Raw genomic sequence first — 25,321 nt, forward strand, 5'->3', positions numbered from 1 at the left:
TCATATGAAAAGAAGCTATGTGATACGTGATATGTGAAAGTGAATTACAAGTTTATGTGTATATTTGAAATGAAATAAATGATAACGCCCATGTTATGTGTCATGAGAGCTAGGGGTATAGTTGGCATGCCAAGAGTTGAGGGTTTATTCGGTTCTTTAGGACATATGTATATCCTTTGGAACCTGTGTGAAGTCTTGAAAGACACATACTTGATCCATAGTATATGTATATGATTCTTAAGGAATTCTACGTGGTCCTTATGGACATCATTCTACGGGCACTACGGTGCAATTCTACGGGCACTACGGTGCAATTCTACGGGCACTTCGGTGCAATTCTATGGGGCACTTCGGTGCATTTATACGAGCTGTGGTGACAGCATAGTGCACAACCTCTATAGACTCACATATCGATAGTTCTCACATATATGCATGGGCTAATCCAGAGATATGAACAAATATAAGTTAGTGGTATGATAAATGCTATAGAAAGTATATGATGTTGTGTGTATAGTGTTTGATTGAAAAAGTATGTGATTATATGATAACATGTGAATGATGAATTATGTGTATGTATGAATTTACTGCGATTAATCTGATATGATTCTATACGATATGAAAAATGCCTGGAATTTCTATAACATGATAGAACAGAACATGCATGTATCAATATATGTTTTAAAGTGCATTATAAGTTGTTATGCCTCACTAAGTCTTCGACTTAGCGTGTGATTGTTTCACACGTAGGTTTCGAGAAGAGTAAGGAGTGATGCGGAGCAAGACAGGTCAGTTTTCCTTACCAAAAGATCAGATCAGAAATATTTGACAAAGTATGTTTTTGGTTATGTATAAAGTGTTGGCATGTAATAAGTCATTAAGTACGAGCACTCTGATAAAGTCTGTATTTTGTTTTAAATAAAGTTTTAAATTTCCCGGGATTTTTCTTAAGAGCCAAGGTTTGAAAAGTCAATGTGACACTTCGGACTCGTATCCGGGTCGGATACGGGTTGGGGTGTTACATTTAATGGTATCAGAGCCATGGTTTAGCCGATTCTCGGCATAAACCGAAGTCCAAAAAGGTCATAAAAGGTGTACATGCCAACATAGATTGAAAAATTTCTGATCTGATATTGTAAGGAATACGTTGTCTTGCTAATAAAATAAGAATAGTTTAACACAGTAGAAATCCGATCGTGATAATTTCGAAGTAAGTGAAAGGTGATATTCCTGATTGTGATAGCTATTCACTTGCCCTGGCCAGGCAGGATGAAGAGCGGACACCTCAGGAAATGCCTAGTAAGATCAAAAGTTGATTTCAGAAAGCTGAAATCATATCTGAATAATGATAGAAAATTTTCATCGTTTGGAATCGGAAAAACGATGTAGAGTAGTTTTGCTATTATGTGAATAAGATAGAATATGGTGAACGGGTGTCACCATAAGAATGTTAAAAAGATCTAATGACGTGATGATTACGTATAGAAGAACTCAAGGATAAGTGCATCAGTGACAAGCGTATAAGATGTATATGTCAGAGCTTATGAGTTTGGAACGAAGTGATAATATTGCGCATAAACAAGAGTGTGTTTATGATAAGGGTTTGCAGTTAAGATGGAAAGAGTTAGCATTGGCTACCTAGAGTATGTGATAAAAATGTACTGGAATTATAAGATTATAAGATATTTTCAGGATATAATAACCAGATCTGCAATGGATCTGGATACAGTTGCATATTTGGATAATAGTAATGTGGTATAGTAAAGGAAAAGGAAGTAAGAATTGGTATATTTAAATAACGCTGAGGATTGATAAGAAGAGTTTGAGAATATGTATATCGATAATCAGATTATAGGACACATGAAGTCAGAATGTTGAGTATGAATAAAAGAAATTTCGGGATATATGAGAATAGAGGTGAAGTTGATAAGTTGAGTAAGTGAATTTTTAAGATAATTTCGATTTGACAGGATGTATGTGTTTGGTTGATTAGGGTTTGTACCCTAGATTGAACATATATTATTGACTAGCTGTCAGAGTAAAAGGGATAGAATAATAAGATTGAAGGAAAAGATAAAGTTGAGTTAATTGATTACGATGTGAATTTGAATATGGTTGTATACTCTGAGCAGATAGCTATGATGTAGAAACTGAGATAAGTATTTGCATGGAACCTTCAGGAAGAAAAATACAAGTATAAGGACGATAAAGAATGAAGTTATGTATAAGAGATGGGTTATTAAAGTAATGAGGATGCAATGAAGATTGGTACATAAAGATGAGTATAAGTAATAAGACAAGAGTATGTGAGCATGAAAGGAAATATATGATTTATGTATAAGGAATAAGGAATAAAGAAATGAAAGGGATTGATTTAAAGGATCAGATACGATGACTATGGAAGTACCGAGGACAATTTTGATATAGAAATAAGACAAGTGTACAAAGTGATGTGAAAATATTGTTTGACTCCTTAAAGTATAGATTTAATCACATTGAAGAAGATTTAATGTTGTGTTTTGGTCAAATGATGACGAAATACAAGTTTGGTATGGTTATAAGGTAATTAAAGATTGATAAAGAATTTGATTGATTAAGGAGTTTGAGTGATAAGAACTGATGCTATTGGTTATATGATAAGCAACAGAAGAGGAATGTATAAACAAAAAAAAAAAAGATAGTTGGAACTTAAGGATTGAAAAGTAAGTTTCTCATGATGACAAGAAAGAATAAGTAAAGGAAGCAACATAAGAACATTTGAAGATATGTTCTTACTAAGATGTTCAGTGAAAAAAAAATTCGAGGACGAATTTTCTTAAAAGGAGGGGAGATTTGTAACATCCGTAATACCGGGTTAGTGACCAAATTGTAAAGTTTCAGAATTTGGTGACTAAAGTAGAAGAATGAAAGAATTCAATGATTATTTGAATATATATATATATTGAAGGTTATTTGGTATTTATTAAAGGAAATTAAGGGTATTATGGTCATTTGACCAGAAAGATTTTTTATAATTTTTTTTAAGGGTAATAAGCACGTATGAAGAAGAGTCCAGAGCATTCTTCAGTCTTCTTCTTCCTCCTCTCCCCGTGAAGCTTGGTATAAGTAAGTGAGTCTTTAGTTGGTTAATTCTTTCGTTTTAAAGCTTGTTTTGATTCTTGGGATATTAAGAAAGATTAAGGAAAGCTTTAGGAGGCTTAAACCTCAAAGATTAACAAGTTATGAGAAATTAAGAAAAATGAGTTTTTAAGTGAATTTTTGATATGGAAGGAGTTAGTAGATTGTGAAGTTGAATTTGACTTGTCAAGGATTAAATTAAGAGGTAGGAAGTGTTAGAATTGGAATTAGAACACATTGGAAATTTGGTATGATTTTTGAATCTTATATGGAAGATAGAATTTTGAGGTTTAAGATGAAATAAATGAATATAGATGGTTTAAGTATGTGCACTAGAGTTAAGGATGAAAAGGGGATGATATATGAAGTGTTTGAGAGGAAATGAAGTAATTTTCGGGTTGAAAATATGATTTCTGGGCAAGGGGAATCGGTACCCATTCAAGGGGAACCGATACCCCTTCAAACGAACAAGAATTTCCAGTATGTCATAGGGGAACCGATACCCCCATGGGGGGGGAACCGATTCCCCCTAAAGGAAATTGGGAATATGGGTTTAATAAGTTGTTTAAGTTGCTAGTATCCAATTGCAAGGTGTAGGTACCTAATGATGGTCTCGAAATGTACATTTATGTAGATTCTACGCATAAAGCAATTCCGGAACGTTTGGCAAGTAAGATCGATCAAGGGAAAGATAAGAGATTGGAATTGGCTAGTGAGGCCAGGTGAGTGCATATTAGTTAGTTTATGGTGCTAAATGGAAACAAGACTTGCGACAAGCCTATTTCCTATGTTAGAATGCATGAATATATGATTATACGTATATGAATGACATGAGTTGTATGTATGCATGAATATATGTTGACATGCTTTTGAATGTAATGTTATGAGAAGTATGGCTATATAATGTATATATATATATATATAATAAAACTGAACTATGTGACTGCATGAGAAAGATATGAGCCATATGACATGATATAGGTGAACATGAGAAAGCAAAGTATGAGATATAACTATGTGATCATAGAAAATATAATTATATTATTATATGATAAGTGAAATAAGCTGGATAATATTGATCTATAGGATGAAGTGAAAATAATACACTAACTAGGGGATTTGAACATAAATGATAAGATGAACGTATAAGATAAGCTAGATGGGAAAGATTCATAGGTTTAAATAAAACTATAACACATGGGTTGAATGATAGAAATTTGTGAAGTTATATGAGAAGATTATAAGAGCTATAAGAAATTGAATTAAGTAACAGATTAGATTATATATAGAAATAATAGAAGTGAGATATGTTTATAAGTCTGCCCTAGATGAATACGAAATATAAGAGTGTTATATGATTTATATTAGGATAATCTTGAGGATATATATATATATAGATAGATATGAAATGAAATGAAATGAGTATATGAATACCCAATTATGTGATGAAATGGTGAATTACCTGAACATGTGAATATATATGTTTAAGAGAAGGCATACGATTAAGATATAAGCAATGTGACTATAAGTATATGATACGAGACAAACTTATGACTATAAGCTACGTGAAAGTGTTCTAGGTGTTTCGATATTATATGAAGTATATGATCTTATGTGAACAAGATATGATAAGTATGTTTATATGAATAAAGGTGATTGGGTGAGAAATGATAGAAATTATATGAAAACATGACATATGTGACATGCGAATTATATGGAAATGATCTACGGGTAAGTGAACTACGTGACTATGTGATCATATGAAAAGAAGCTATGTGATACGTGATATGTGAAAGTGAATTACAAGTTTATGTGTATATTTGAAATGAAATAATGATAACGCCCATGTTATGTGTCATGAGAGCTAGGGGTATAGTTGGCATGCCAAGTCGAGGGTTTATTCGGTTCTTTAGGACATATGTATATCCTTTGGAACCTGTGTGAAGTCTTGAAAGACACATACTTGATCCATAGTATATGTATATGATTCTTAAGGAATTCTACGTGGTCCTATGGACATCATTCTACGGGCACTACGGTGCAATTCTACGGGCACTACGGTGCAATTCTACGGGCACTTCGGTGCAATTCTACGGGGCACTTCGGTGCATTTATACGAGCTGTGGTGACAGCATAGTGCACAACCTCTATAGACTCACATATCGATAGTTCTCACATATATGCATGGGCTAATCCAGAGATATGAACAAATATAAGTTAGTGGTATGATAAATGCTATAGAAAGTATATGATGTTGTGTGTATAGTGTTTGATTGAAAAATTATGTGATTATATGATAACATGTGAATGATGAATTATGTGTATGTATGAATTTACTGCGATTAATCTGATATGATTCTATACGATATGAAAAATGCCTGGAATTTCTATAACATGATAGAACAGAACATGCATGTATCAATATATGTTTTAAAGTGCATTATAAGTTGTTATGCCTCACTAAGTCTTCGACTTAGCGTGTGATTGTTTCACACGTAGGTTTCGAGAAGAGTAAGGAGTGATGCGGAGTAAGACAGGTCAGTTTTCCTTACCAAAAGATCAGATCAGAAATATTTGACAAAGTATGTTTTTGGTTATGTATAAAGTGTTGGCATGTAATAAGTCATTAAGTACGAGCACTCTGATAAAGTCTGTATTTTGTTTTAAATAAAGTTTTAAATTTCCCGGGATTTTTCTTAAGAGTCAAGGTTTGAAAAGTCAATGTGACACTTCGGACTCGTATCCGGGTCGGATACGGGTTGGGGGTGTTACAAGCTCTTCTCATTGTGAACTTCTTCTTCTTCAGATGAGTTCTTCTCATTATGAACTTTTTCTTCAGATGAATTCTTCTCATTATGAACTCTACCTGGCAATGTTAATCCATCAATTGATGAATTTAAACAAAAGGTTGAACAAATTCTTCTCATTATGAACTTCTTCTTCCTTCTTCAGATGAATTCTTCTCATTATGAACTTTCTCTGGAAAAGCTGATCCATCAAGTGATGAATTCAGGCAAAAGGTTGAACAAGTTCTTCTCATTATGAACTTCTTCTTCCTTCTTCAGATGAGTTCTTCTCATTATGAACTTTCTCTGGAAAAGCTGATCCATCAAGTGATGAATTCAGGCAAAAGGTTGAACAAGTTCTTCTCATTATGAACTTCTTCTTCCTTCTTCAGATGAGTTCTTCTCATTATGAACTTTCTCTGGAAATGTTGATCCATTGTTATGGATTTAAAATCTTTGCTAAAATCTTTGAAATTCCTGTTAAAAATTCAACATGGATAAAAATGAATGAAAATGCACCTAATTTTGCAAATACCTAAATATGATGCATGAATGTTAAGTTATTTGATTTCAGATTGGTGAACTGAGTATTTCTTCAGTTGTAGAAACCCAATAAATCTTTCTTCTTCATATCAGAGAATCTATCATCTTTGACAAATGTAGATATAATGTCACAAAATCTCTTGAGAATAAAACTCAATAGTATAGGCTCCTGAAAAGCTTGCCTGCATGTGACATGTTGATTCTGATAACAACTCATCTGATTATGAAATGACCTTTCAAGATAATTTCACAAATATCGATAGTTCTTTTAATACCGTGAAATCTTGAATTCTGATTCTGATGAGGAGAATAAACTGTTACACTTGACAAAAATGGGATTCTCAGAGGCTAAAGCTTCAATAGCCATGGAGAGATGTGGTTCAGATTCATCAATTGCAGAATTGACAAATTTTATATGTGCTGCTCGAATGGCTAAGGCTACTGACGCATTTCTTCCAGTAAAAGATGGGAAGCCATTATGCAATGATCCCAATTACAAGAAAAGGCGAAACTTGGGCTATGATTTTTGGGAAAGGAATAAGCAAAAGAAGCTTGAAAAGAAACTTCTTAATGAAGATGATCATGCAATTCATCTTTTAATTCCAATGGTTGGTTTTGGGTTTTATATCAAATCAGATCAGATAACTCAAAGAACACTTCCAGAAGATGCTATTGGGTCTCCTTATTTCTACCATGAGCAAATTCATCTTTTAAATCCAATGATTGGTTTTGGGGTTCATACCAAACCAGATCAGATAACTCAAAGCACACTTCCAGAAGATGCTATTGGGTCTCCTTATTTCTACTATGAGCAAATTCATCTTTTAAATCCAATGATTGGTTTTGGGATTCATAACAAACCAGATCAGATAACTCAAAGCACACTTCAAGAAGATGCTATGAGCAAATTCATCTTCCAAATTCAATAACTGTTTTACCAAACCAGATCAGATAACTCAAAGAACACTTCCAGAAGATACTATGAGCACATTCATCTTTCAAATTCAATGATTAGTTTTACCAAACCAGATCAGATAACTCAAAGAACACTTCCAGAAGATGCTATGGGCACATTCCTCTTCCAAATTCAATGATTGGTTTTACCAAACCAGATCAGATAACTCAAAGAACACTTCCAGAAGATGCTATTGGGCACATTCATCTTTCCAATTCAATGATTGGTTTTACCAAACCAGATCAGATAACTCAAAGAACACTTCCAGAAGATGCTATTGGGCACATTCATCTTTCCAGCTAATGTTTGGACTGGGATATCACAGTACTTATTAGATGTAAAGCCATAATTTGTAGATTCGAAACATTTTCATGCTACTACACTGAAAAGGGCTATATTCATAATTCTGCCAATTAAGAACAGATTTTCTCTTTATTCTGCTTCCTCCATGTGCTGATGCTTTTCCATTGACAAAGAAATGATGGCCTTCCTGGGATCCAAGAACAAAGTTGAACTGTTTATAAACATGTACAGGAAGTGCCAAATTGATAGAAAGGATCTGTAAGGCTCTTGAAGCTTATGACAATGAATCACATTCGAATGTCCAAAAGTATGTTCTTGATGAGTGCTGAAAATGGAATCTAGTATGGGTTGGAAGGAATAAAGTTGCTCCACTTGGATCTGATGAGGTGGAAATGCTTCTAGGTTTCTCTAAAAACCATGCACAATAATCTGTATAGAGACATGTTCCATGGTGGTATCAATGTCCTGTCTCTTTTCTCTGGGATTAATGATGCAGAAGTTGCCTTTTACTGTCTTGGCATACTTTTGAAAGCAGATGTGCAAGAACTGAATGATGATCGATTGGAGCAATTTATGAGTAGATTTGTCGAATTCGACCTTGTTGTCGGTTGTATCCAGCATGACAACCTTATTGTTCATGGCTTTAAGATGGTGATGATTTGCTTAATTTGTATTCCATGCTTTTAAAAGGTATTAACATAAAGTGATATTCAGAAATCTTTAAATTATTTCAAAATTATGTTAATTCAATAAAAGAATAAATTGAATTTTCGAAAATAAATTGAATCTCAAATAAATTGAACTTGAAATAGATAGAATTGTATTCAAAGTTATGGCAAGCATAAGAATGATAAAAATTCAAATGTCTCAACAAATTATTAGCATAAGTATTTCTAAATTAATCAAGTTGACACAATTTAGAGAAATGATGTAAGCTTTTGTCTGGAAGATCTCAAACGTTGTCAAAATGCTTGTAGATGTGAAGTTTCTCCCAAACTGTCAAAATCTTAAGAGAGTTCAATTGCCAGATGCCTAATATCAACCTGCATTTGAGCCGCCTTTTCAGGTTTTCAACTCAAATCCTTCCTTTGGTTACAAGATGCCCTTTGCGGGTTTTCACCTTGACCCCTCTTTTTCTTTTTCTTTTTTTCTTTTCTTCTTTTTTTTATTTTTATTTTTTTCATTAAGCATAATATTTCTTGACAGAATCTGAGTTTATTGGATTTCTCAGAATTTTTCCATCCATTTCTGTCAAGATCAACGCTCCTCCGGAAAAGGCCTTTTTCACAATGTATGGCCCTTCCCAATTAGGCATCCATTTCCCACGAAAATCTTTATGTATAGGAAAAATCTTTTTTAGTACTAGATCACCCTCTTGGAATTCTCTTGGATGTACTTTTTTGTCATGAGACTTCATCATCCGTTTTTGATACATCTGTCCATGACAAATAGCTTTCAATCTTTTCTCCTCAACAAGGTTCAATTGATCAACTCTAGCTTGGATCTATTCAAATTCATCCAATTTTATTTCTCTCAATATTCGAAGCGATGGAATCTCAACTTCAATTGGTAAGACTGCTTCCATTCCGTAGACTAAAGAAAACGGTGTTGCCCCAGTAGATGTTCGAACTGTAGTTCGGTATGCATATAAAGCAAAAGGTAACTTCTCGTGCCAATCTTTGTAAGTTTCAGTAGTCTTTGTAATGATTCTCTTGATGTTCTTATTTGCTGCTTCAACTGCCCCATTCATCTTTGGACGATATGCCACTGAGTTTGCATGTTTGATCTTAAACTGTGCACAAAGTTCGGTCATCATTTTGTTGTTCAGGTTCAGAGCATTATCTGTAATGATCCTTTCTGGTAGACCATATCGGCAAACTATCTCTTTCTTTATGAATTTGCAGACTGTGGACCTCTTAATATTGGTATATGAAGCAGCTTCAACCCATTTGGTAAAATAATCAATTACCACAAGGATGAAGCAATGTCCATTCGATGCTTTTGGTGTGATTGCTCCAATGACATCTATTCCCCACATAGAAAATGGCCAGGGTGCTGTCATTACATGTAAAGGAGATGGGGGTACATGAATCTTGTCTGCATATATCTGGCATTTATGACATTTCCTTGCATAATCAATACAATCTGTGTGCATGGTAGCCCAATAATATCCATATCTCATTATTTTTCTGGCCATAGAAAGACCATTTGCATGTGTTCCACATATTCCACTATGTACCTCTTCAATGATGCTTTTAGCTTCGCTGGTATTTAAACACCTCAATAGCATTTGATCATTGCTTCTTCTATACATAATCTCGCCATCAAGAAAATATCCAGCAATTATTCTTCTCAAGGTTCTTTTATCAATTTTCGATGCATTTGGTGGATAACTTTGATTTTTGATATATTGTAGAATATCATGATACCATGGTTTACCATCTACCTCTTCTTCCACGCTATAACAATGTGCAGGAATTTCATATACTTGCATTTTGATTGGCATCATGTCAACTTTCTTAGTTGCCTGAAACATAGCAGCTAATGTAGCCAAAGCATCTGCCATTTGATTTTCTTCTCGAGGGAGATAATTGAAGGTAACTTTCTCAAATTCTTTCACTAATTCGAGGGTAAAATTTCGATATTCCAACAATTTAGGATCTTTTGTTTCCCATTCTCCTCGCAATTGATACACCACTAACGATGAATCCCCATATATTTTGAGACATTTGATTTTTCTTTCTATAGCTGCTTTCAATCCCATGACACAAGCTTCGTATTCCGCCATGTTATTGGTGCAAAAGAACTCCAGTATACTTGTAAAGGGATAATAAACATTTTCTGGAGAAATTAACACTGCCCCGATTCCTCGTCCCAAGCATTGGATGCTCCGTCAAGTAAAGCTTCCAAGATGCAGATGTGTCATTTGTTCTGACTTCTTCATTCATGGATATACATAACAAATCTTCATCAGGAAAATTGAAACTCAAAGGCTGATAATCATTTGATACACGACTGGCCAGAAAATCAGCTATGACACTTCCTTTTATCGCTTTTTGGTTGACATATACAATATCAAACTCATATAATAACATCTGCCATCTAGCCATTCTGCCTGTCAAAGCTGGTGATTCCATTAAGAATTTCAAAGGATCAAGTTTGGATATCAACCAAGTAGTATGGTATAACATATATTGTCTGAGTCTTCGAGTAGCCCACACCAAGGCACAACATAATTTTTGTATTGGTGGATATCGAATTTCACAATCAGTAAATTTCTTGCTCAGATAATAAATAGCTTTTTCTTTTCTTCCAGATTCATCATGTTGTCCTAGTACACATCCCATCGAATTTTCGAAGACCGTCAAGTAGAGAATTAATGGTCTATCAGGCATTGGTGATACTAAAATTGGGGCATTGGATAAATATTTCTTAATAATATCTAAAGTTTCTTGACATTCTTCATTCCAGACTTCAGGATTGTTCTTTCGAAGTAATTTGAACACTGGATCACATTTGTCAGTTAATTGAGAAATGAACCGAGATATATAATTTAATCTTCCCAAAAAGCCTCGAACTTCTTTTTTTGTATTGGGTGGTGGAAGATCTTGAATTGCTTTTACCTTATCTGGATCAATCTCGATTCCTTTTTTGCTGACCACAAATCCCAAAAGTTTTCCAGAAGTTACCCCGAAAGTGCATTTTGCGGGATTGAGCTTTAATTGATACTTCCTCAATCTCTGGAAAAGCTTTCTCAGGTTTTGAATATGTTCTTCTTCAGTTCGGGATTTGGCAATCATGTCATCTACATATACTTCAATCTCTTTGTGCATCATGTCATGAAACAAAGTTACCATGGCTCTTTGATATGTTGCCCCTGCATTTTTCAATCCAAATGGCATCACTTTATAACAGAATGTGCCCCACATGGTTACAAATGTTGTTTTTTCTATGTCTTCAGGATTCATTTTTATCTGATTATATCCTGAAAAACCATCCATGAATGAAAACCATGCATGTCCTGCAGTATTATCTACCAATGTGTCTATGTGGGGTAATGGAAAGCTATCTTTCGGACTAGCTTTGTTAAGATCTCTGTAATCCACACACATTCGAACTTTCCCATTTTTCTTTGGTACGGGAACAATGTTAGCTACCCATTCTGGGTATTTAGATACCTGTAGGAAACCTGCATTGATCTGTTTCATCACTTCCTCTTTGATCTGTAACAACATTTCTGGCCTCATTCGTCTGAGCTTTTGTTGGACCAGTTTATATTCTGGATTGATTGGAAGCTTGTGTATCACTATATCTGTGCTTAAACCAGGCATATCTTGATAAGACCAGGCAAAGATATCTTTGAACTCTTGAAGGAGATTTATCAATTCTTGTTTTATCTGGATTGTCAGAGTAGTACCAATTTTCACCTCTTTCATTTCTTCATCTGTTCCCAAATTCACAGTCTCAATCTCTTCTTTGTGGGGTAGAATTTGTTTGTCTTCTTTTTCTACCAATCTTAATAGTTCAGTAGGAACATCACATTCCAGTTCATCCTCACACCCATTGATTTCTTCCAGACATATAGGTTGCTCTAAATTTATCTCTTGATTAAATTTAGGAATAAACATGCTATTAACATGGTGACACCTGCAAATTTAAGTCGGACATATTTCCGAAAGAATATAGTTAATTTATGAAATAAATAAATGTATAAATGTAAGAAAATGTAAAGAATGATTGCCATCTGAAAATTTTAAAGAAAATTTCTTATATTTAACATAATTTCTTTTACAAGATAACAAAAAGTTTTCATACTTTTGAGCTAAACATAAAGATTAGTTCTGAATATTACTCTGCGTTAATATTAAAAACTATAGGAAGATCTTCAGTGGTCCAATTGTTGAGTGTTTCTCCAGGAAAACATGGGCGAATCCTATCCAAGTATTTGCCAGTCTTGTTGTCATTCATGATCATGTTGATAAATAATCCATTCATAGCTTCTTCAACTATGTCTTGATCTTTCGTCAACTTTTCTTCTTTAAAGGCTTCAACAAGCTGCTGTTCTACATTAATGGTTCCTCCTGATCTGAATGTGGACTTCAATTGTGGGAAAGACATGTGTTTCCAAAGGATTTCTTCCCCTTTCAATTTTGCCTTTCTGTTTTCACATCTTCTTTTCATCTCTTTGTTCTTTTGCTGAAAATTGGGCTTAAATCCAAGCCCAAAACGATCTTTCTTCATCTTTATACTGACAGGAACTGAAATCCCTTGAAGATTCTTTCCTAAACCTTTCCCAGCTTTAGCTCCGATGCCTAAAGTTTGTCGTACCGTCATCTTGGTGCAATCAGATAATCTGGGATATGTAATTTTGCTTCCTTCTGCAATAAAGGTTGCATTGACAAATTCAAGAGCTCGGAAAGAGCATTCAAGTGCATCATCATTGGTTTCAATATATGGAACATCACTTGTTATAGACGCAATGATTTCTTCTTCAGCTCCTACGCATATTAGTTGTCCATTAACAACAAATTTCAATTTCTGATGTAATGAAGAAGGAACGGCTCCTGCTGAATGAATCCATGGCCTCCCTAATAAACAATTATATGTAGGGTGGATGTCCATCACCACAAAGTCAATATTGTACACGACTGGTCCAATTAACAACGGTATTTCCATTTTCCCGAGAACCTCTTTTTGAGTACCATCAAAGGCTCGTACCACATTCTGATAGCTCTTCATGTGTGATTGATCCACAGGCATTCTTTGAAGTGTGACAAGAGGCATCAAGTTGAGAGCGGATCCATTGTCAATCAATACTCCTGGCAACACATGACCATGACAATGTGTCGTGATATTCAAAGCTTTTACTGACCCCATTCCGCCTTCCGATATTTCATCATCTGTGAATGTTATGTAATTGTCAGCGGCTATATGTCCCACAATTCTGTCAAGTTTGTTGAGGGATATATCTTCAGGGATAAATGTTTGATTGAGAATTTTCATCAAAGCATTTCTATGTGCTTCTGAATTCACCAATAGATCAAGAATAGAAATTCTCGCTTGTTGTTTGTGTAGTTGTTCAACCACACTATACTCACTATGTTTCAAGAATTTCAAGAATTCACCAATAGATCAAGAATAGAAATTCTCGCTTGTTTTTCTGTCACAGGCTCATTGAATGCTGGAGGGGATTCATCATCAAATACTTTCTGAGGCATTACCATGGCTTTTCCTTTTGCTTTCACTTGTTCTGAAGCATTGGATGTTTCGGGAGAGTAACATCTCCCACTTCTTGTAAAGAACCCGACTTCGCTCACTGCTTCAGACGTCGATGTTGTACCCAAACTCTGTATTTTCTCTTCTGTTTTTTCTAGAGAAACAGATCATCCTACCATTGAAACATTGGTAGTATAATTCCAAGGTACCCTGCGGGTATCTTTGTATGGAAATGGTAGAGGAGTGGTGATAACTACTTTCGGCTTTATTGGTGCAGGAATCACCATAGATGATTTCACATTAATGATCACAGGATCATTTATTCTTTAACTAGGTTTAGAATCCTATGATGAGCAAACATCATCTTCTTTTTTCCCTGGTTTTTCTTCAAAGAATTCTATTTCTCTGTTGTTCATCAATTTTTGCACCAAATCCCTAAACTCAGGACATAGTTGAATTTTATGCCCTTTCTCTTGATGATATTCACAATAATTCTTGCCTTCATTCTGTTTTGGCTTGAATTGTTGTGGAATTATACCGGCTAAAGAGAGTTGTTGGAATACCCAAACAAAAGGAGATTTAATTTCAGAAATGTCAGTTTTTGCTTTCTTTCTGTTCTCTTCCTGAATTGCATTCACATTTTTATCTCAATGATTTGGCAATGGATGATTTGATGCAGACGGTGTATTGAATTCCAACTTTCCAGTATTGATCAAATTTTGAACTACCCTTTTGAATGCCAAACAGTTTTCGATAGAATGACCCGTAATTCCTTCATGGTAAACACAGTGTGCCTTTGTATCATACCAAGGAGGGAATGGTGGTTGCATGGGAACCAAAGGATAGGGCCGTATGACATCTGCTTTTAACAGCGAATCATAGATCTCCGCATATGGTACTGGTAAAGGTGTAAAAGACAACCTTTCATTTTCCTTTCGAGATCCTCTGGACTCTGCTCGATTAGTGTTTGTTTCCTCTGTCTTAACCCTTGGCTGGGTTATTGTAACACTTTTCGATGAATCCTTTTTGTAAGAATTTGCATTGTTGACTTCATTCTCTTTTTTCCGGTACATAGGTCTTTTGGAACTAGACCCCTCATTTGATTCAATTTTGCCACTTTTCAAGACATTTTCAATGAGTTCTCCAGAAATGACCAAATCTGCAAAATTTCTGGTTGCATTCCCCATTAGATGATTTAAATAAGGAGCTTTCAATGTATGGACAAATATTATTGTGGCCTCTTTTTCTGACAAAGGTGGTTGAACTTGGGCTGCCGTGTCACGCCATCTCTGGGCATACTGTCTGAATGCTTCATTATTCTTTTTCTCCAAGTTTTGGAGAGTCCATCTATCAGGGACCATGTCTGTTACGTGGCGGTACTGCTCTAAAAATGCTTTAGCCAAATCTTTCCAGGATCTAATGTTGGCTTTGGTCAATTGAGTATACCATTTTAAAGCTGGTCCTGTCAAACTATCCTGAAAGCAGTGAATTAACAATTTCTCGTCTTTTACATATCCTGCCATTCTGCGACAAAACATAGTAATGTGGGATGAAGGGCATGTAGTACCGTCATATTTATCAAATTCGGGAGCTTTGAACTTGATGGGGAGGATTAGGTCTGGAACCAAACTCAACTCACTAGCGTCAAACCCATAAAATGATTCAGTTATTTCCACGGATTTCATTCGTTCTTCTAAGCTCTTGATCTGTCTGGTCAATTCTTCATTTACTTTTTCTTTCTCATTCAGCTCATTCAAATCTGGGATTAAATGCTCAGTATTAAAATCCCCTATTTTCACATCTGATATAAGCGGATTTTTGCTTGAAGATGCAGGATCCACTTGTTGTTTTTCATGTGATTTGGATTCTTGTAATGCAGATGTACGAGCATTGATTTGTATAGGTGTAGTACCAGAATGATAAATTGGTTCTGGTGGAAAACCTAGAGGATACATAGGTTCTTGGTCGAAAGATACAGGATTTTCATGCATTTTTCCAATGATAGCCTGTCTTTTAAACATGTCCTCTATTTTCTGCATCATGCTGTCTTGTGAATTTGCAATATTGGCTTCAATTTTCTCCAGCTTCATTCTCATTTCTGCTTGTTCTTTATTATGCTGCTCCTCAATACGCTGTATTTTATCCTCCATAATTCTCTTAGTAGCTTGTCTAGTACCGTAGTGATGTTGTATTTCTCTTTTGGCCAGAATAACTGCGATTGAAAAATCTTTTAATATTATTATTATTTTTTTCAGATTTTAATTCATAATTTTATCTTAATAAATAAAATAAAAATAAAAAAAATTATTCATAAAGAAAATTATGAAATGAATGATGAATGTGTGAAAAATGTATGTATGCACAAAGGTATTGATCCCAAAAAGTTAACTGTCATAGAACAACTTTCATCGGCATACAAAAGTTTCTTTATAATAATTCATAACTACAGATAAGGCATAGCTTTCCTATTAAGCTCTATAATTTCTTTCATTAACCATGACACCTTCTTTCTGTACTTAGAAACTGGATCAACGTGATGCTCAATTATTTTGGCTTCAACAGCTAGTTCCCCAACATATCTAGCAACTTCGCTCATTTGTACCATGGCCTCGAACACCATATTACTTCTTTCTTCACTTCTTTCAACATAGAAATCAGTTGACTTTTGCCATTGTTCATTCGTTACTTCAAGAGTTTGCTCTAACTCAATGATTCTGACTTGACAATTGTGCAGAATTTTTTCAAGATCTCTAATGCGTCTTCGCAGTGAAGCACTTTCTTCATTACTTTCTTTGAGATCATTAGGTCCTAGACGAACCTTTTCTTGAAATAATGATTCTTCAAGTTGCAAAATGTAAGCGTTAAACTCTGAGTTTTTGTTTCTAGACTGATCCAGATTTTCTTCAAGTTTTGTTCGTGCTTCTTGCGTTCTTTGATTAATCTTCTGGATTTGAACATTCTTGTTTCTGCATCTTTGCATCCAATTACTAGCCACTTCTTGCTCCACCTCAAGTTTGGTGTTGAAATTCTTTCTTTCCAGCTCCCATTTTTCTTTTTCAACATTGAATTCTTCAATCTTTTGGCCCCTGACTTCAAGTTCAGCAATCAGCTGGTTCATTTCAGATTCAAATCCCTGGAACATGATATTTTTCTCACCTTCAAATTTATCAAAGATGTCATTCTTCATTTCTTCTAAATCTTTGGCTCGATCCCTTTCTCTTTGCATTTCATTCATGATCTCGCGGTGTTCAGCCTTGTGTTTTATAATTCGCTCTCTTCTGTCGACCTCAAAATCTTCCATTTTTTGCTTTCCTTTCTCAAGGCTTTTGAGTAGACGGCTATTCTTTCCTTTCAGATCTTCAACTCGACTTTTCTCGATGTTCAATTCTCTGGTCATCTGTACCGTCGATTGGCTTGGTCCTGATGCTTTCCGGGATTTATATAACTCTTGGTAATTTTTCTTTAATGCTCTAAATTCACCATCAACTTTTTCTTTGTTTTCTCTCAACATTGTACATTGTGATGAATGAAAGTCAATATCAACACCCAACATAGCTTTATCTCGTCTCATTTGCTCTAATTCTCTTGACCATCCTTCTTTTTCTGCTTCAAACTCAGCTCTCAGGATTTCAATCTCTGATGGAACCACCTTAATGCGGTCTTCCATAGAGATATCCTCATTTTGATCTGGTAGAGGAATATTTTCATTTTTCCTGACATATCTCCATTCTTTATAATCAGGAGTTAGTATTTCTTTTGCTGCTTTAGCTCGGATATAAAAAGTTGTTTTCCAAGCTGTAACGGCTTCCATGATATTTCTTTTATAATTTTTGCTGTGGAATGCGAACTCAGATGAATGTAATCCAGCGGTGACAGGTACAAATTGACGACCTTCATATTGTCTTATGACCAGAAGTGGTGCATATCCAATTCCTCCCCATAATCCGAGCAGCATTATCCAATTGTAATCACCACATTTGTAAAAGAATTCCCTTTGGATTTGCCACGGGGCTCGCCAAACAATGTCATTGCTTTGCAGATTTCGAAAGGAATTAATCCACATATCTTTCTTAATTTCTTTCGGCCATTCCTGCTCCAGAAATTCTTTTAATGGTGAATAATCCGTATTAAAGCGTCGGTATGAAACATTTTCTGTCCTCCAGAAATGACTACGGATCCAAACATATAACAACTGGGTACACCCTGAGAATCGTCCACCTCCTAGCTTTTCACAAGCATTTAACGATCTGAAGGTCTCTGCTAGGATTGCAGAAGCAGGATTAATCTTTTTCGGTAGCTGTTCAAACAAATCTACTACTGCAGCTTCAACATATCCCAATACTTTTGGGAAGATGACCATACCATACATACCCAGAGCAAATAAATCGAATCGTACTTTAATATCTGGATGGCTCTGAATAAGTTCTTTAATGTTGGTCCAAGCAATGCCTTCGCTTTCGCCTTTTTGTTTTGTGCGGGATGCCACCCATTCTTCTCGTACACCGGCAATCTTTGCTAATTTAACTCGAAAGGGTTGAGTTTTAATTGACTTTGAATAGATTCGATTCTCCAAAGCCCCTTCGATATGTAACAAAGTTGTGTATTCTTCAATAGTAGGGACCAAGTCCTCTTTATTGAGAGTGAAGCAATTGTACCCTGGATTCCAGAATTGAATTAGGGCTCTGAGTAATTCATCATCAACTTCAACATAGAGCAAATATGGGATGTCTCCGTAAGTCTGATAAAACTGCAATTTTTTATTTGAGTCCCAACTTTCCCAAATACTTCGCAAATCCTGCATATCATTTCTTTTTAGCGAAACTGAAGCATAACTGGCCAAGTCAGATACATAATCATCCTGCAGACTGTCTCCTTCTTGTCTTTGTAAGTCCTCAGCCCACTGTCTTACTTCTGAGTTTAGAATTACTTGATTTGAACACTTTTTATCCATGGATGAAAGCTTTCCAATGAGACAATTAACACAAGGATCAATGCCTTTTATCCTGTATGATGCTATGCAAATAGAAAAATAAAGAACACACAAAGAGAAATGAATTAGGTTACATAATAAAGAAATTTAATAATAACATTTACCTAAATATTTTTATTTAAACATGCTTTTTCTGAATTTAAATAATTTAAATATACATGTAATTTAATCAGTAACGAAAATAAATAAATTAACAGGAAAGTTAGAATTCATTTCTCCTGTATGTACACCTATTTTGGACAAAATTTCGGCATGACTTCGGATCGGAAGAGTTTCTAGGGTTTATTATATGCAGGGTTTCAGATTTAAGAATAAAGGTACCCGAATTGTCCTTGTTAGTGCCCCCTTGGGTTGCTAACCCTCAATCCTAGTCCATCACAGACTAAAATGGATCGAGTTCAATTCGAGGGGATACATTTCTCTATGCCTGACACGGAGAATAAATTCCCACGAAGACATAGAGCATATGAACCCCGAAAGTTACTTGCTAGGTCTGACACGGAGAATAAATTCTCACGAAGACGTCGCTTTCACTCCCACTTAAAAAGGACAACTCAATTATAGAGCTTTATGTTATGCAATGCAAGTGTTGTGTGTGAGGAGAAATGTTCACCTTTGACAGAAAAATAAATAATGAAATAAAATACTTGCAAATAAAATGAAACATATAAATATTATGAAAATAATAAGTAAATATAAAAATTTTGAAAAGAAAGAATTAAAAATTAAATATATGAACTTTTAATTTTTAATTAATAGAGACAATTTATAATTGATTTTAAAGTTTGACCAGGGTCCCCAGCGGAGTCGCCAAGCTGTCGTAACCGGTTTTCGTCCAGGCACGAAATATTATACTTGGCGGGAAAATTGATGTGAGTAAATGGTTTTGAAAATAATTTGGGAGTCGCCATCGGCCTTTTGGGTCAGGTAGGTCGAATACCTAAAAATTATTTTTTAAAAGTGTTTTAAGAAAACATCAATTAAAAAATGAACTGATCTGCATTTATAACCAAAAATTCATTTTTTTTAATAATAAAAAGGGATTCGTGGTCGGTTACGTTTAAGGAAGGATTAGCACCCCTACAACGCCCAAAATTGGTACTTTTTAATTATAAATTGTCTCTATTAAAAAATTTCAAAATATTTTAATTTATAATCTTATTATTTCGAAATTATAAAAATATTATTTATTTAAAAATATCGAAAAGGACTTCTAGGTGCCTTAAGACAGTTCTTTTCTTTGATATTAGTAAATATTAATTTAAATAAAATTAAATAATAATTTTTATAATATTTAATTTAAAATACCAGATAGGACATCCAGTTGTATTAAGACTGCCCTTTTCTTCGATATTAAAAAATAAATGTTAAAAATAATTTATTGAAAAATAAATATTTATTTAATATATATGTTTATGACTACATAATAATAATTAAAATATTTAAATATATAAACAAGTAAAATTAAAATAATAAAAATACAATTACAACTATATATTTAAAAGCAATAAAATAAATAAATAAAAAAACATTTAAAATAAGTGACTAAATTATAGTAAAATTAAAATTAAAAACCAAATTCATAATTAATCAAAATTATAGGGATTAAACATGCTATTTTCTTATTTTATTAATTTAGTGACTAAAATAAAACTTATCTAAAATTCGAATATAAGATTAAAATAAATTAAAAAATATAAACTCGGGATTAAAATATTAATTATTAAATTTAAGGGATTAAATCTGTTATTTATCCTAAATATATTATTTTAATAAAAAGGACTAAAATAAATAAAACAAAAATTTAGAGATCAAATTAAAAGGATTATAAATTCGATTTAGTGACTAAAATGTAAAGTTTATAAACTAGTATGACTGCGGAAAGGATTTAACTATTAATAATTACACGAATAGCCCTCCCCAAAACGGCGTCGTTTGGGAAGGGCTATTTAAGCCCCTAACCGGCTGGCCCTTCGGGCCAGCTATCTCATTTTTCTTTTTTTTTTCTCTCTCAAACAGAGAGAGAGCCAGAGTTCTCTCTGGCCTCTCTCTATATTCCCTCACCATAGGGAATCCAGCAGCCGTCTGCCGCCGTAAATTCCGCCGCCGACCACCGCCTCCGGTGGTCGGAAATTCCCCAAATTCACCTAAAATATAGATCTAAACACCCTAAGACCGAATCCGGCCTTTGTTTCCCCAAAAAGACTCCTAATCGGAGTAAATCTATGAAAATACCTTCGGTATTTTCTGTTCTCTGGCGATGTTTAGTGCTTCCGGCGATGGTCAAGGCTTCTTTGGTAAGCTTCTCTTCTTTCTTTTTCTTTTCTTTCTTTTCTGTTTCTTTGCTGCGTTGTTGTTGAGATCGTTGGTAGTAGTTTTTTTTTAGTATCTTGTTTCTCTGTATCTCTCTCGGTCTCCTCCTTTTCTTTGCAGGTTGGGTGATGCCATCACCGGTGCTCGTCTCAGACCGGTCCGAAAGGGGTTCTTCGGTGAGTCACCGGACTCCCAGTGGTGACTCACCGTTGGGAAAGACGTGTGCGGTTACGGCTGGCCTTCTGGAGCCTTCGGTAGACGTGGTGGCAACAGCTGGTGGGAAAGAGTGTCGGCAGCGGTGATTGGAAACTGGGGCGGCGTCGCGTGGCCCTAGGGTAATGATACCCTAGGGTTTCATCTGGAACCTTTCTGTGGACCGTTGGATCAAAATCAGATCCAACGGTCATGAGAAGCTGACGGCTGCTGGTGATGATAGAAACCCTAAATTGGGTTTAGGGTTTAACTGGGCCATTTGGTCGGGCCTGGTTGTAATCGGGCCAGAATTGGGCCTTGGGTTGTATCTGTAATAAAATAATAATATTAATAATATTAATATTAATAACAAAACTAATAATAATAATAAAAATAATAAATAATAAATAATAAATATAATAATAAAACCAAATGTAAAAAAAACTAGTGTCTTCACAATGGATTCACCTTGGATCCAGGAATTTCAGACGAGTTTACAGATATCTCCAGCATCGGAATACCGAACCATTTGCAAAGGAAAACTAGCTCAACATCGAAACACCACCTGAACATATCATCCGCGAGTGATGCTAAGTCAGTTACAGAAATTTCCAAAGAGATCCAGCAATGCCTAATAGAGTATGACATTTTCTCTTGCTACCAAAATGCTAGACCCGGTACAGGTTAATTTAGAACAAAAAAAATCCAAAGTGTTCAAGATGAGACTTGAATTCTTCTGGTTTTTGTAGAAAGAGAATTGAAATTTTATATCGAAAATCTTTTCAGGACAGTGGAGATATGGAAGGATGAAACAAACATTGAATACAAATATCTATTACTAAAAAGATTACTTAATTCCCTTTTCTATATTGTATTGTTTTGCCCATTCTTAACAACTATATTACGAGTTCATCTCCATCAACTACTTTCTAACCTGTTATTGTTTATTTCTCATTAAATGCTTATCTGTAAACAGGAAACAACAGAAATGTACCAAAGTATCAATGAGAAATCGAGCATTTTGATGGGAATACAGTGATCTAAGCATATAGTTTAGATTTGTTTTGAATTATTGGTAACAAGATAAGCAGGAAGTAGTACTTACGGATAGGTGTTGGATAGTATCTATGAGATCACCTTTTCAACCGGATGTTGGTAAAAAGCTTCCTTGCCGCAGACCTAGTAAACATCTTAAACCCACACTCCATTTTATGAAGAAATCCAGATCAAGAAAATGTTTTTGACGATTCAGTACCTATTGTGTTATTAATATAGAAGTTACTTTAAACCAAAAAAACAGAAATATATACAAAGGACACGCCTGCGTATCACGAATTCCAGGTCCAGCAGCCAAGAGAACCACAAGATGAAAACCCTTCATCAAAAAATTGCGGTACCACTTCCTCTTAAACATAGAAGATTCAACAAATTCAACAAGATGAACTCTGCAACCTGGAATAGAAAACAAATTATGACTAAATAGAAAGCCTCATAAGTGAACTTAACTGTAGCTAGAGCTTTTTCCTCAAGATGGGCACGAGATCCAATGCAACTATTGGGATCAGATATTGTAAAAGTTGCCTCACCAGTTGTCGAATAACCATGATGATCTTTTCTCGCTACTGCATGGATCTGAAGCGTGAAACATCAGATGATCTTGTACCACATGGTATGTCTTCACCAAGGGTATTCAATCTTTTACAAACCTGATTTTCAAGTTTTTCTAGGTCGGTTACATTGGTAGCCCCGTCGGCATCTAGCATTAGAAGTAATTGACCACGTGAATGTAGCATTCCCTGTTTTACAATGCTTTCGCAGAGGTAAAGAGCTTCAATCCATTGTTATCATGCGGGGGGGAATCAGAAGATGTTTGTGAACATCCAAATGAATGGTTTAGGTGACTCACTTTTCTTATTGCTTCTCCTTCTCCATGGTTTTTACCAAGAAGGATAACTCTTACATTGTTCACGCCATACTTCTTTACAAAGTCAAAAGCTACATTTTTTGTTTTATCCCTACTCCCATCATCAACGATCAATACCTGCATTATGCATCTCATGCAAGTAAGAGACATGAAGACATCAAATAAATATTTAAATGGCATGCTTTCTTCTAAAAGAGGAAAAATGGTTGTTCTACCCTTTGGCAGCGAGCCAAAAACATAATTAACCTATTTCATGATAGGCTGCTGAACATAATAGACTTCACAAATCAATTTAGGTGATCCAGTCAAAAGACGAAACAAGAAAGGCACCTCATAAGAAAATGATTCATCATTTGCCGCCCGTTTTTTAAGGTAACTACGAAGTAACAACATCAAATGATTACTATTTAATATCATAATCTTTTCAGTGACAACAAAATGTCTAATTTTTTTTTAATCCCTTTTTTTCCTAAATGTATGGGGTAAGGGGAGGTAAGATAGTAGACTGCTCCCAACACCAGGTTGAGACCAGCTTCCGTAAGAGACCTCCGAATTATAAAATATCCTTCGTGGAACTCGATCTCACGACCTCAAAGTTAAGAACCTTGTGCTCTACCAACTGAGCTGGATGGTCATTTCCATCGTAACATGTCTAAGAAACCATATTTTTAATCCTGAAAACAAGGCCATGGTTAATCAAATATACAAATAGAGAATGAAGAGCTAATGAAAGAAAGTCTTTTTCCGTCCCCTTATGTGAAGAAATCGGATTGACATGTTGGCATCTCAAGATATTACTAACTATTGAAAATAATATACATCCTGCATTTTTCATATGTTAAAGCTATTTTCGTTATCATAAACCATCCAACTGAATCACATATGTTTAAACTTCAATTTAGAAAAAGAAGCACTAACTTACTTCATGGTTTCATTGAGAGCACCAGGAAGCCTATTCTCTTCATTGAAAGCAGGAATTACTAGTGACAGGTAATTTTTTCGGTTCTTTGTTTTCCCCAACCTTTTAGCTGTTGCCTGTTGGTGGTAACAGAGTCTTTTCTTCAACGATAATGGAAATTAAGTGGGTGGATTTGTCAACTCTCAACCTCGTAGTCGTGAGTTCGAACCTCGAGGTAGGCAAATACTTTGTGAAGCTTAGTTGTATCTTTGAGTCCTAAACCAAGCACTTGAAGTATCAAAAGATCTATTAGTAATACAAAACAAAAGGAATTGATATATCTTCGAAATGCAACATGCCCATATAGTTTCAAGATAACAACAAGGTGAACTATCCAATTGGACATTTACATTTTATATTTGTATATTCTTATTCATTAAATTTAAAAATTCAATTTTAATTATTTATATTATCATTTTTATTAATTTTAATTATTAAGTCTTAAGCATCGTTAATTTGATAACACGACATGTTAGTAAAAATATTTAATTTTCATTTTAACCTCTTAATTTTAGATAAAACATTAATCATAAATATTTTGTTATCTCAAAGTAATTTAACTATCGACGGCCGTCCAAAAAAAAAAAAGGTATGCTGGCGGTTATAAATTGTTTTGGCCTTTAATATCTTGATCATATACATTAATCCTTTATTCCATTCCACGTGTGCACTTGAGTCCCGTAAGATAAATGTTAGTATTCGTCAAACAAGGGTCTGGATGCAAGCGCCGCTAAGAAATAACTTGGGTAAGTCCTCTGCTTACTGAATATGACCACGAGAAATCACAATCCCACCTTGTCGACTGTTGAATGTTGATGCTCTCTATACAGAGGGGGAGCAACAGTTTAGGACCTTCATATCGGCAATTCACAAGCTCAGAACTTTTAAGATCGATCTTGCACCTATGATTCATGATTTTAGGTTAAGACCGTTCAAAACCATGTTCAACCCTAGTTGTGCGTGTACACATTTAAGTCTGCATTTTGTAGTAAACATTATTCGTTGATGCTGGAGCTCTGCTATTTAC

At 34.8% G+C, this 25,321-nt stretch overlaps 1 protein-coding gene across 1 annotated transcript in view; it reads right to left on the reverse strand.

Annotated features, from left to right (window-relative positions):
* The window catches only part of LOC120157763 (dolichyl-phosphate beta-glucosyltransferase-like), a 30,012-nt gene extending 4,805 nt beyond the window's left edge, over positions 1 to 25,207 (reverse strand). The window contains exons 1-9 of the mRNA XM_039168793.1: positions 25,058 to 25,207; positions 24,259 to 24,371; positions 23,667 to 23,712; positions 23,319 to 23,453; positions 23,119 to 23,208; positions 22,919 to 23,044; positions 22,734 to 22,817; positions 22,550 to 22,614; positions 21,873 to 21,977 (exon numbers count right to left, since the gene is read on the reverse strand). Of these exons, the coding sequence (XP_039024724.1) occupies positions 21,873 to 21,977; positions 22,550 to 22,614; positions 22,734 to 22,817; positions 22,919 to 23,044; positions 23,119 to 23,208; positions 23,319 to 23,453; positions 23,667 to 23,712; positions 24,259 to 24,371; positions 25,058 to 25,207 (914 nt within the window). The remainder of the gene's footprint in view (positions 1 to 21,872; positions 21,978 to 22,549; positions 22,615 to 22,733; positions 22,818 to 22,918; positions 23,045 to 23,118; positions 23,209 to 23,318; positions 23,454 to 23,666; positions 23,713 to 24,258; positions 24,372 to 25,057) is intronic.
* Positions 25,208 to 25,321: the final 114 nt, after the last annotated feature.

This window comes from Hibiscus syriacus, unplaced genomic scaffold, assembly GCF_006381635.1.
Source record: "Hibiscus syriacus cultivar Baekdansim isolate YM2019G1 unplaced genomic scaffold, ASM638163v2 tig00111276_pilon, whole genome shotgun sequence".
Classification (NCBI taxonomy): Eukaryota; Viridiplantae; Streptophyta; class Magnoliopsida; order Malvales; family Malvaceae; genus Hibiscus; species Hibiscus syriacus.